Raw genomic sequence first — 11938 nt, 5'->3', positions numbered from 1 at the left:
ATAGAACAGAATAAACTAGAACAGAATAAAATAAAATAAAATAAAATAACTAGAACAGAATAAACTAGAACACAATAGAATAGAACACAATAGAATAGAACACAATAGAACAGAACAGACTAGAATAGAATAGAATAGGAGAACTAGAACAGAATAGACTAGAATAGAATAACCTAGAATAGAATGACCTAGAATAGAATAAAATAGAATTTTAAAAAACTAGAATAGAATAGACAGCAGAGGCACTACACTACAGGTAGCTGAGTCGCGCCTGCGCAGTCGGAAACTCCCTTCCCCGCCTCCACCTCCCTATCCTGCGAGGTGCCGGCGCGGGAGAAGAGCGTCAACGCGCTTCCACCTGGGCATCCGGGAAAGCAACGGAGGCCGACTCGGGAGCCAATGGGAAGGGCCGGCGGCGGCTCAGCCAATGGCGGCGTCGCGCGGCCCATCTCGGCCGCCGGGTTTCCTGCCGGTGTTCTGCGGCTGCTGCTGCTGAAGCGAGGAAGGCGAGACTCGGGCGGGCGGGCGGCGAGGGAGGGCAGGGGCGGCGGGCAGCCGGGCCAGGGGAAGAAGGGGAGCCCCCCGAGGAAAGGGCGCGGGTCCCGGAGCCCTTGGAAGGCGGGACCAAAGCGCCACTCTGCGCCCCAGTCGGCCTTCCGTGGAACTGCAGAGCTGCGAAAGAGACCCCCGGGGGTCATTCAGCCGGACCCCTGAGACGCGGGAACCTGAGCTAAGCATCCACGGCAGACAGCCTCAGGGACAGCTCAGTCTGTGGAGCCTGAGGCCCTCGGGGTCGCGGGTTCGAGCCCCACGTCGGGCATTGTCAGGCCTTTGGTTGACTTGATGGACATACCCTTTTAAAATGTGGCTCTTTTTTGGGTGGGTGGGTGGTGTTATTGAGTTACTGTTCTTATTTTGATTTTATATATCGTGATCTCTTCTGCGAACCGCCCTGAGACCTCCGGATATAGGGCAGTATAGAAATTCAATAAATAAATTTCAGGGGGTTGGACCCAGATGGGTCTCGGATCCACCGTTCCATCTCCACGATTCTTTAGAACAGTGTAAATAGCTAAACTGTAAAGAGCGAAAGAACATTGCACAGTAGAGCAGCTAAGGGGAACCAGATTGGGGAAACCCTGCCAGATGGGGGAATAATAAAATAATAATAATAATTCAAATAGGGATGGGGGTCAAGTGTGTACACACACACAAGCACCATCCCCAATGTCTCTCTAGACCAGTGGTACCCAACCTCTTTTTGGCCATGCCCCACCAAAGCATCTCTAAAATCCTGACACCCCCCCCCCCCGTGACATATAATTATTAGTCAAAAAGGGAACTATTCACGTGGAAGAAGCCTAAAAGGCCATTCACTGTTAATAACTCATTCTCAAATTGCCCCCCTTAAAATCAGATTGCCCCCCTGTGGGGCGTGTGCCCCATGTTGGGAACCACAGCTCTTACACACGCTGTTCTTCAGGATTTTCCCATTACCGGGAGGTTTCTCAGCACACTCAACTTGAAAAACTCTGTGCTATACTGCATTCATTCATTCATTCATTTAGAAATCAAGTAGCTTTTATTATGAAAAGTACATCATAGCTTCATATTTCTATATAATTTTTTTTTGTTTTTATAGTCACATATCGAACATACAACATAAAAACAAGATTCCAAGGAATCTCTTGGACTTCCCTCCTTCCCTTTGAGGATCCTATTGCTAATCATTTCCTCCTGCATCTTTTATGATAATCCAGATCTTTTACATCTCCATTGTATGCTGTACTGCATTTAAGCAATTTTGGGTCCTCTCATTTTTCAAGCTTTTCCTCTTCCTGAGTGCACATTTCGAACCCAACACCCACCCTCTTTGCCAATCAGGAGGGCAATAGAGTTGTGCTTAAAGGTTTCTGCTGCTCATAATTTGCCGGGTTCCTCTCTTTCTTAAGTCTTTTGGTTCCATTTCCCTCTTTAAAGTTCAGTTTTCTTAGAACTTAGAAAGTTTATTAGAAAGGATTTGGCCCCTTGATCTAAACTGAAAAGCAGCCATTTTTACAATAGCTGCTACATCGTGTGTTTGCTGCTTACGAAGGTGTTGAGTCTGTTAAAAAGTCTTGGATGCTTTACGGATGATGCATGCACTCTTGCAAACTTCCTTTCTACGTGCCTCCAATCCTATGCATGCTTCCCTTGGAAAAACCTTTATTTGAACACAGCAGGATATACTGCCAAGTAAATATGCTTTGGTGTCTGCCAGTTTCCCTAGGAGGTTTTAATCTGAAGCCTCAGAACATCCACATCATGCATTCATAGCACAACTAAGGCATTTTTAAAGTGCATGGCATCCTCCAAAGAATCCTGGGTGCTGTAGTTTGTTAAGAGTGCTAGAAATGGCAGCTCTAGGAGAGGAAACTGCAGTTCCCTTGATTCTTTGGGGAAACCATGTGCTTTAAATGTGCTTTTACTGTATGGTGTGGATCTGTTTTATTGATTTAATATGCGGTAAACCGCTTTGAGATTTTTAATAAAAAGATAAAGTGGTATAGAAATTAAATAATAAAAAATAAAAATCTGCAACCTGTCCTTTCATGCTCCAATCTCTCTCTCTATTGAAGAACTTCCAGTTCTTCATCTGTCCGCTATATACATATAAACAATAATCACTTCATCCACTCCAATATAACTCCTAAGAGAGCACCGCTTTCTATAAACAAATTGTCTTCAGTCCTCAAATCCAAATGCCTTTATTTCATTTTCTTTCTCACACAAAGAGTCTTGAGTGGTTTCCAATCTTTAGTAAATGTTAACAATGACTTCATTTCTTATTAAACATGTCAATTTTGCCATCTCAGCTAAGTCCGTAAATTGTAAAAAAAAACTGTTCTTCCATTGTTGGTAATGATGTCTCTTTCCATCTTTGCCATCCCCTCCAGTTTTGACAGCAACGTGACTTTACTAGGCAAAACAAAGGAAAAGCAGAGCAATAAGGAAGGGAACATTTCTTTTTGTTTTATATTCAGGGTCTGGGCACGGGTAAATTTTGTGGTACTTGTGAACTACTGCTGCATGCTGTTTTTACTGCCTGCACACCTTACGAACAAATATCTCACCTCCATTTTCTTTTAACAGGGCTCCTTTCTAGGAGATGGAAACTTTTCACTGTACACCAACCGGATTGGGTGAAGGACTGAATGTCCGAACCTTCGGGAATGAAAGCTTATTGTATTTTGCCTATGGTAGTAACTTGTTGCGGGAGAGAATAACGTTAAGAAACCCGTCTGCAGTTTTTCTCACCTTGGCACAGCTACTGGTTGGTGCTGCCTGTTTTTCTCTTTACGTTGTTCAACATATGCCAAAAATACCTTTGGCTGCCGTTGCTGCGACTAGGACATGCAGCAGATATTGCTGTGTGCAATCATTACTTTCTTCTGTCAAGTTGTGATTGTTTTTCCAGGGAAAGTACCTAGCCTGGGAGGCTTCCGATCTGGTGCAGAATCAGTCCTGCTCATACCCATGTAGTAGTGGTGTTTTTTTGCAGCAACTGCGTGGTGTCATTGTTGTCATAACGCCGATCCATACTTTTTAATACATTCAATCTGGATTTCCACTTCTTGTGGAAAATTTGCTAAACAGCCTGTTGTCCATCTGCAGTCACTCCTGGTGCAGAAGCATAATAGTCCATTTAAAAAATGGACTAATGAATGTGGCACTGTTTTGCTGGGCGGTCTTTGTCACCACACCTCTGCTTCTGTTACATCGGTGGAATGCTCTCCCCAGGGAAGTTCACCTGGTGCCTTCCTTTCTAACCAGGCCTCTTTTTTGGGGGGGGGGTGTTATTGGGCTGTTGTTTTTATTTTTATTAGGTATTTTGTGGTTTTATACTACCGTGTTTCTCCTAAAATAAGACACGTCTTATATTTATTTTTTCCTCAAAAAACACACCATGGCTTATTTTCAAGGGATGTTTTATTCGGGGGCTGGATCATAACAGGGAAATGATTTTTTATATGAATTTTACAGATGCTGTACAACAGAAATCACGTTTCTCTCTCTCAGGACTGATTAGCCAGATGCTGCCTGAGATCGCAATTGGCTTTACCAAATAGCTGTTAAGTACTTTCCTTTGACAAAGGAAGTTGTCTTTATCTATCTCCTTAATCTCCTCTTTCATATGCATAACCTTTGAAGCCTAGGAATGCAAGTTGTCTGGGTCTCTCGGCAAAACGAGAAGGGAGGGGATGTCAGTTTTAAAAAAACCACCCGTGTGTCTGCGAGAGCTCGCTACTTTCCTACCGTAGCTGCAGTTTGCCTGCCTCGCTCTCTGTCTCAGCCATCAAGAGGAAATCAACAAGCAACTCATGGCTGGGCACATACCGGTAGAATGGAAGGGGGAAAAGGTGGGGGGAAGCGAGAGGTGGGCTCTCTCTCTCTCTGTGTGTGTGTGTGTGTGAGAGAGAGAGAGAGAGAGAGAGAGACGCACAGGGGGAGAGAAAGTGACGCGCACAGGGGGAGAAAGAAAGAGACACGCACAGGGGGAGAGAAAGAGACGCGCACGGAGGTCATTCATGAGGCGTCTTTAATCGCTCCTCTTTTCTTCTTCGTGCCTTCCTCTCCTCTCCACCGCAAATGCCACTTTTGTCCTCTTTACCAAGTAGAGCTCACATACGGTAGCACTACGGCTTATTTTCGGGGTATGTCTTATATTTTTTCAACGCATGGAAATCGTGCCATGGCTTATTTTATAGGCATGTCTAATTTTAGGAGAAACACGGTATCTCTTGATTTTATTCTGTGAAGCGCTCTGAGACCCCCGGGTATAGGGCGATATATAAATTCAATAAATAATAATGATAACATTTTTTATTAATGAATGGGATTTTAAATTGGACCCACCATTCACTTTTCTTTCTCCTGTTTTACCGATCCACTCCACAGCTTTGTTTGAATTAATCGCATGTCTTTTAAACCTATAGATATATACACAGAGGTTAATCGCTCTCCTCCTTTTAACCTGCAGGATTACAAACTTGCTTTTGGCTCTCATCATGGCAAGCCCAGTTCTAACTGGCATGGAAGTACAGCAACCATAATCCATAGTCCTGGCGATGAAGTGTGGGGAGTCGTATGGAGAATGAGCACTACCGATTTACCTTCTCTGGATAGGTGGGTGTCTTCAAGTTCTGCCATCTTCTCTCAATTTAGTAACTTAATGAGCCACACACTTGCTTAAAGGTTCTGGGTGTTTTGTGGTATGTATGGTGTCATGTGCATAGCTGCCAAGTTATCCCTTATTTTAAGGGATTTTCTCTTATGCTGAATAGGCTTCCTCGCGAGAAAAGGGAAAACTTGGCAGCTATGGTCATGTGTAACATTTACAAAATAGAAACTCTGCGAATTTTTTTTTAAAATAGTGATTTGCCTGCATGTGCTAATTACCAAAGCCCACCAGTTCACTTTTCTTACAGAATTAACAGCTTTAATTGGGTATTTGGCACCTGTCACAGAACCTGATTTAATCAAATGGGGTTTTGATCTTTGATAAAAGTAGCAGGAAAAACATAAAGAACTATGCCGTTGTAATAAGTATACAGATCCTGTGCATATTTACTCAGCGGTAAGCCCTACTGTATTCAGCGGGCTTTACTGCTAGGTAAGCGTGCATAGAATTGCACTTTTAGAAAGTTACTTGGTGAAACAGAAAGCAACAGGAGATCTTTTTTTAAAGGGGAACTACAGTGGAACCTCGGTTCTAGAATGTCTCTGTTGAGAAACGTTTTGGAACCCAAACCCCCCAAACCCGGAAGTAAATGCTTCTGTTTTCGAACATGCTTCTGAAGTTGAATGCCTTCTGCTGCATGTTTTTCAGTTTTCTCAATTGAATTTGCCGACAGCCCTTTGAGCCTTGGTTTTTGAACATTTTGGAAATCAAATGGTCTTCTGGAACAGATTACGTTCAAAAACCAAGGTTCCCACTGTACCTGTTGCAGGAGTTTAGAGCTGTGCACGATGGCCTGTCCCCTGGGGCTTTTGCTGAACACCAACCAGTGCCTAACCTTGATGGTTTTATTACTGTAATCCCTCTTATGACCTTCCTTTGGACTTGCAGAGTTTCAACCATATGTGGGCTGGTTGAAATGGTGCAAGTCTAGGCCCAAGCAAGGCAAAGAGCTTAAAAGCTCTTTTCCTGCCTGGTCCACTTTGGGTTACACAGCGCAAAAAGAGAGCTTTTAAGCCCCCGAGCTCTAGGAATACCGGGGATGCTCTCTCTCTCCTCCCTCACCCTTTAGCAAGAGGGCAGCTCCAAAGGTTTGGCTGTACTGATATTTTATGCATATTCCCCTAGGAACTGACTCCCCGCATAAGATTAGGTATTCCTGCATAATGTTTTCTGCTGCTTATTAAGTCATTGTAGTTTCATTTCTTGTTGGCTGTGCTTTTTCTCTCATGATGTTGGTTTAATTTTAATGTGCCCTGCTTTGGGCGCAAGAGAGGATGGTAATTGTAAATACAGTGGCACCTTGGTTTAAGAACAGCTTAAGTTTATGAACAGCTTGGATTAAGAACGCTGCAAACCTGGAAGTAGGTGTTTTGGTTTGTGAACTTTGCCTTGGAATAAGAACATGTTTCGCTTCCTGTTGAGTGTGTTCCATTTGTTAATTGAGTCCCCCGCTGCTATGGGAAAGCATGCCTTGGTTTAAGAATGCTTTGGTTCAGTGTTTCTCAACCAGTGTGCCTCCAGATGTTTTGGGACTACAACTCCCATCATCCCTAGCTAGCAAGACCAGTGGTCAGGAATGATGGGAGTTGTAGTCCCAAAACATCTGGAGGCACACTGGTTGAGAAACACTGCGTTTAGTTTAAGAACGGACTTCCGGAACGGATTAAGTTCGTAAACCAAGATACCACTGTAGATGAATAATGGGGTTCTCTCGTGCTGGTCTGCATAGTGGCAGCAGTCGGAACAGGGATCTTCCTCCTCGCTGGGTAGGGCAACTCTCTTACGATCTTTAAGTATTCTAGTAAGTATTAAGACTAAGTAACATTGCAGACGCGGGTGACGCTGTGGGTTAAACCACAGAGCCTAGGGCTTGCTGATCAGAAGGCCGGCGGTTCAAATCCCCGTGACAGGGTGCGCTCCCGTTGCTCAGTCCCAGCTCCTGCCAGCCTAGCAGTTCAAAAGCACGTCAAAGTGCAAGTAGATAAATAGGTACCGCTACAGCGGGAAGATAAATGGCGTCTCCGTGTGCTGCTCTGGTCACATGACCTGGAGGTTGTGCGGCGGCTACATCGGCCAGTGGAGCGAGATGAGCGCCGCAACCCCAGAGTCAGTCACGACTGGACCTAATGGTCAGGGGTCCCTTTACCTTTAACACTGCAGATGAATCAGTGAGACTGCACTCGCTGACCATGACTGGCAGCACATTCTGAGAAAAAGCTTCGGGTTCATACAACACACATCACATGCTGGTTGATGGGTGGGTCAGTGACTTCAGATATTCTAGGCAGAAGCATCAGGAAAGGAAGTGAGAAGTCTGTACGTGGTGGCAGTTCCTTCTTCTGGCAAGGGTGGGATTGGTAGCGACTGCAGCCTTGTGACTCGCTTCTTGAAATAACTGCCCATATTAATAAACGCTGTTAACTAGAGGCTCTTCCTCTTTAAGAGGGCCAGTGTTGCATACGTAACATTTTATGCTTCCAAGCCCTTAAAAGCTGTACAGACGTGTTGCCAATTGCTACCCCATTCAGCCAAAAGATTATGGCACCAACGGGGTGTAATGTAGCACAGTCCATAAAAGAAATTACCTAACGATGTTCAGTAAAAAGCCACACACAACTCTATAACTCCCCTCTTATTTAGTTCTAACTTAATTTTGTGAACAGGAGCTCAGAAAGCTGCTGTGTGGATACAGCCTAAATTTCATGAACTTGCCTTGTCTATAATCTGTGTGCCTTGCTAAATTAATAGTCTGCTTAGAAAGCAAATTACTGCACTTTCTTTCTCAATTTAGTGATTTGATCTGAAAGGTATTCCTTATTCTGTTTCAGACAAGAGGGAGTTGAACAAGGTCTTTACATCCCAATAGAAGTTACAGTCCGGACTCAAGAAGGGAAAGCACTTAAGAGTCGTAGCTACCAAATGACAGACTATGTCTTAGGCCTTCCTTCCCCGCATTATAAAAAGGTAAGTTTCCTTTGTGATTCTGAGGAGAATACGAGCGGATGAGAGAGAAGCTGAGAAAATGAGAGAGAAGCTGTCTGTGGAACAAAATTGTGGACACCTTTTGGGAAAAAGTGTATTTCGGAGGTTTGATGGCTCATAACACCACTTTTTTGGAGTAATACCATAAAATTATATATCAATGGAAAGATAATTTAATAAAGAATGTAATGCAACAAAGCTTGTTCAGTTATCTGTATTCTATCAAAAGTTATAGCCAAATAACCAGAAAAAGGAAGCACAACTTGGTTAGGTTGATATGCAGTAGCTTTCCTTCCTTTTAGTGTAGCTAATGAGCATGAGTGTTTAGAGAGCCAATCAGGTGTTGTGAGCCATCAAACCCCGGAAATACACTTTCCCCAAAAGGTTTCCACAATTTTGGGCGCTAGTGTAGTTGAAGACTCTCCTAACCCTGTTGCATCATGGTCTGATGCTGGTCATACATATTCTTTAAGAGGGTTGTCTAAGAACCATGTCAGCTTGAGCCCAGATCCAGCTTGGCTTGGAAGCACCCGACTTAAAACTCATACCCTTGTTCAACAGCTAGCTGATCATTACTTTATAAGCAGCTGTAGCAGTAGAGAGCAGTTCTGGCTCCATAGGGGGCCGATTGGCTTTTCCAGAGTCTCTTCCTTACGGGGTCGGGGAAACGTTGGAGGAATGTGCAGAATGGTTGGGAAGACCCAATTGCTTCCCCCAGCTGGGTCCTCCTTCCTAACCGCTGAAACTTTATTGTCAGTGGCGCACAGAAACGGTGGATCCAGTCTTGAGCCAGGGCCCAGTCTGATAGGAAGAGTATCATAGAATCATAGAGCTGGAAGGGACCCCAGAAGTCTCTAGCCCATTGCAGGAATCTCCATGGCACATGGCCACCCGACCTCTGCTGAAAAACCTCCAAGGAAGCAGAATCCATTCACAACTTTCCAAGGGAGGCCGTTTCATTCCTTACTGCCAGAAAGTTCTTCCTGAGATTGGGTCGGAATCTCCTTTCTTTTAACTTGAAGCCATCGGTTTGAGTCCTACCCCTCCAGGGCAGGAGAAAACAAGCTTGCTCCCTCTTCTTCCATGGGGCAGCCCTTGAGTAGCAACCTCCCCTCTCTTCTATCGTGGACTTTTCCACTCCTGGGAAGAGGGATGAGGAGGTGTTGTCCCAGCACTTCGGGAGATGATCCACCAGTGATACTAACACGCTCCATATGTCTGTTTCAAATACAGAACCAGCTCGACCTGCAAGACCTGTGAGAGCTGTTAAGGCTCCCAACGTTGGCCGTGTTATTACATGCCAGGAGTTGCTTGGCAGACACTTAATGGCACGTGCAGCCCATAACGCAGTAGTTTTCAGCTGCTGCTGGATGCCAAGACTGTTACCCAACTAAAAACGTATATACTGTACTTCCTGGTTATTATTATTTTTTAATTATCCAATTTTTTAGCCAGTTAAGACAATCAGATTTGTATCCCTGTACAGATAACTGCCCTCAGCCCCGTTCTCATTAAATGTAGAGAGAAATAAGTAATCTGCCCATCTCTCACCTTTGTCGGCTCCCACGAGCTGTTGCCTTGCCAATCTTAGGGGCAGGGCACGTTTTCAGTTTCAGGAAGCTATGTTGTAGAATGAGCATTTCTGCTTTATTTTGCTGCTTCCTAACTAGGACCCGGGACGCGGGTGGCGCTGTGGTCTAAACCACAGAGCCTAGGGCTTGTGATCGGAACGTTGGTGGTTCGAATCCCCGCAAAGGGGTGAGCTCAAGTTGCTCGGTCCCTGCTCCTGTCCACCTAGCAGTTCAAAAGCACGTCAAGTGCAAGTAGATAAATAGGTACTGCTCTGGCGGGAAGCTAAACGGCGTTTCCATGCGCTGCTCTGGTTCGCCAGAAGCGGCTTAGTCATGCTGGCCACATGACCCGGAAGCTGTACGTCGGCTCCCTCGGCCAGTAAAGCGAGATGAGCGCTGCAACCCCAGAGTCGTTCGCAACTGGACCTAACGATCAGGGGTCCCTTTACCCTTAACTAGGACCAGGTTCTGAAGCTGTAAACAGCCCCTCCAGTGCCCTTTAAAAAGCCTCTCCTGGGACCCGTGGATCCTCAGGGAAAGGCTGGGAAGTGTTGCAGGGAGAGGAGGCAACTGGGAAAAACGGGTGTGAGCTCGGACAGTCCTTTCCTGAGGGTCCTGTGACATGGCAATAGGCATATCCTCATGTGTTTGTGGTTTGTAAGTGTGAATGGGCTTGATCTTAAACCGCAAGGCAAATGTTTTGATTGGGTGCTGTACAACTGGTTTTCATTCGGTTGACTAGATCAGTGTTTCCCAACCTTGTGCCTCCAGATGTTTTGAGACTACAATTCCCATCATCCCTAGCTAGCAAGACCAGTGGTCAGGAATGATGGGAATTGTAGTCTCAAAACATCTGGAGGCACAAGGTTGGGAAACACTGGACTCGATCACTGGATCTATTCTGAGTGAAACTGAGTTGAATGCCCACCCATCACCTGCCCATTTGAATCAATTTACACACTCACCTGCCAATCATCCAGTACACAGAAATGGAGTTTTGTGCGGGTATGTGTGAACCAGCGCTAACGTATTCTCATCAACCCTTTCCCAGGTTATTTATGTGAATATGGCTTGTGGAATCAAACACTGCTGCTTTATATATTTTTTAATATAAATTTTATTAAACTTTCTGTTTTACAATTTAGAATATCCATTTAAACATCCTAAAAATATCAATGACTTCCCTTCTTCTCTTGCCACGCTTCATTTTGCATATCATAAATCCCTGCATATTTTACATAAACTAAACCATTCAGTATTCCATTAATACATCCATCAAAACTTATATACACTGTTGAATTTATCTTAATGCTGCCAATGTTTTCAAGTGTACACAATTTCCCCCCATATATTCAATAAACATTTTCCAATCTTTAAACGTTTGTTCTTCTTGTTCTCTTAGGTCCACAAGCTGCGCATATTCCATCAGTTTAAGTTGCCATTCTTCTTTAGTTGGGACCTCGATCGTTTTCTATTTTTGGGGCTAACAAAACACAGACTGCAGCAGTGGCATGCATAAATAATGCTATCGCTTTAAATCCCCACTTAATTTGGTTCTTCGTAGGTCATTTGTATGGGTGCAAAGCAGAACGGTTTGCCAGTGGACTACCAGAAGAAATTAGACTCTATACGGACGAATGACTATGCAGGACCCGTGCCGGTTTTTGATGAAATTGAAGCTGCCCTCGGCGAAAATGAGATAACGAAATAATAATGAAATGTTTTGGAATCACCTGCTTTGGTTTCTCTTGATCATCATTTTATTTGAGTACCTCTCTTTATTTTGTTAAATCCTATGCATGTCTGCTCAGTTGTGAGCCCCATTGAATTCAATGGTACTTCCAGCTAGGATGGTGTACGATTGCATCCAAAAATGAGAACAAAAAGCTCTTGGGTGCATCCTTGATTAAAAAATGACGGTTAAGGTGGTCTATGCTTCTAATACACAACTGCAATATTAACTGTATTTAGTCCAGATTGGTTTTTTGCTTTGTTTTCTATCTTCATGGTAAACACTACAAAGCCGGACTGATGACGGGTAACACAATTTGCTTTAATTGACGAGGGTGTCAGCATACCAGCTCGGTCTGTCATCAAAAATATCACACAGAGCTGGCGCTGTCTTCCTTGCATCTCCACCCCCCCACCCCACCCCCATTTTATT

The 11938-nt window shown here is 44.3% G+C and overlaps 1 protein-coding gene across 3 annotated transcripts; it reads left to right on the top strand.

Moving 5' to 3' along the window:
• Positions 1-353: 353 nt before the first annotated feature.
• Positions 354-11938, top strand: GGCT (gamma-glutamylcyclotransferase). Of its 3 annotated transcripts, XM_035129231.2 has the most exons (5): positions 354-506; positions 3133-3313; positions 5021-5166; positions 8050-8185; positions 11339-11938. In XM_035129231.2, exons 2-5 carry the CDS (start codon positions 3149-3151, stop codon positions 11483-11485), a joined length of 594 nt encoding a protein of 197 aa, XP_034985122.2. In that variant the 5' UTR covers positions 354-506; positions 3133-3148; the 3' UTR covers positions 11486-11938. The 3 variants fall into 3 exon arrangements, with proteins under 3 accessions (XP_034985122.2, XP_060136631.1, XP_034985121.2); XM_060280648.1 differs by lacking the exons at positions 354-506; positions 11339-11938 and adding an exon at positions 9437-10616 and having other exon boundaries at positions 547-3313; XM_035129230.2 differs by lacking the exon at positions 354-506 and having other exon boundaries at positions 548-3313.

The sequence above is a fragment of the Zootoca vivipara genome, chromosome 12 (assembly GCF_963506605.1).
Source record: "Zootoca vivipara chromosome 12, rZooViv1.1, whole genome shotgun sequence".
NCBI lineage: Eukaryota > Metazoa > Chordata > Lepidosauria > Squamata > Lacertidae > Zootoca > Zootoca vivipara.
This window is presented reverse-complemented; position numbering and strand designations above follow the sequence as displayed.

Excerpts from the sequence above, each read along its gene's own strand:
- GGCT (XM_035129231.2), top strand. The coding sequence starts at position 3,149 with ATGGAAACTTTTCACTGTACACCAACCGGATTGGGTGAAGGACTGAAT. Across the intron at positions 3,314-5,020 it reads TCACCTTGGCACAGCTACTG|GATTACAAACTTGCTTTTGG; the intron begins GTTGGTGCTGCC and ends TTTAACCTGCAG. Across the intron at positions 8,186-11,338 it reads CTTCCCCGCATTATAAAAAG|GTCATTTGTATGGGTGCAAA; the intron begins GTAAGTTTCCTT and ends GGTTCTTCGTAG.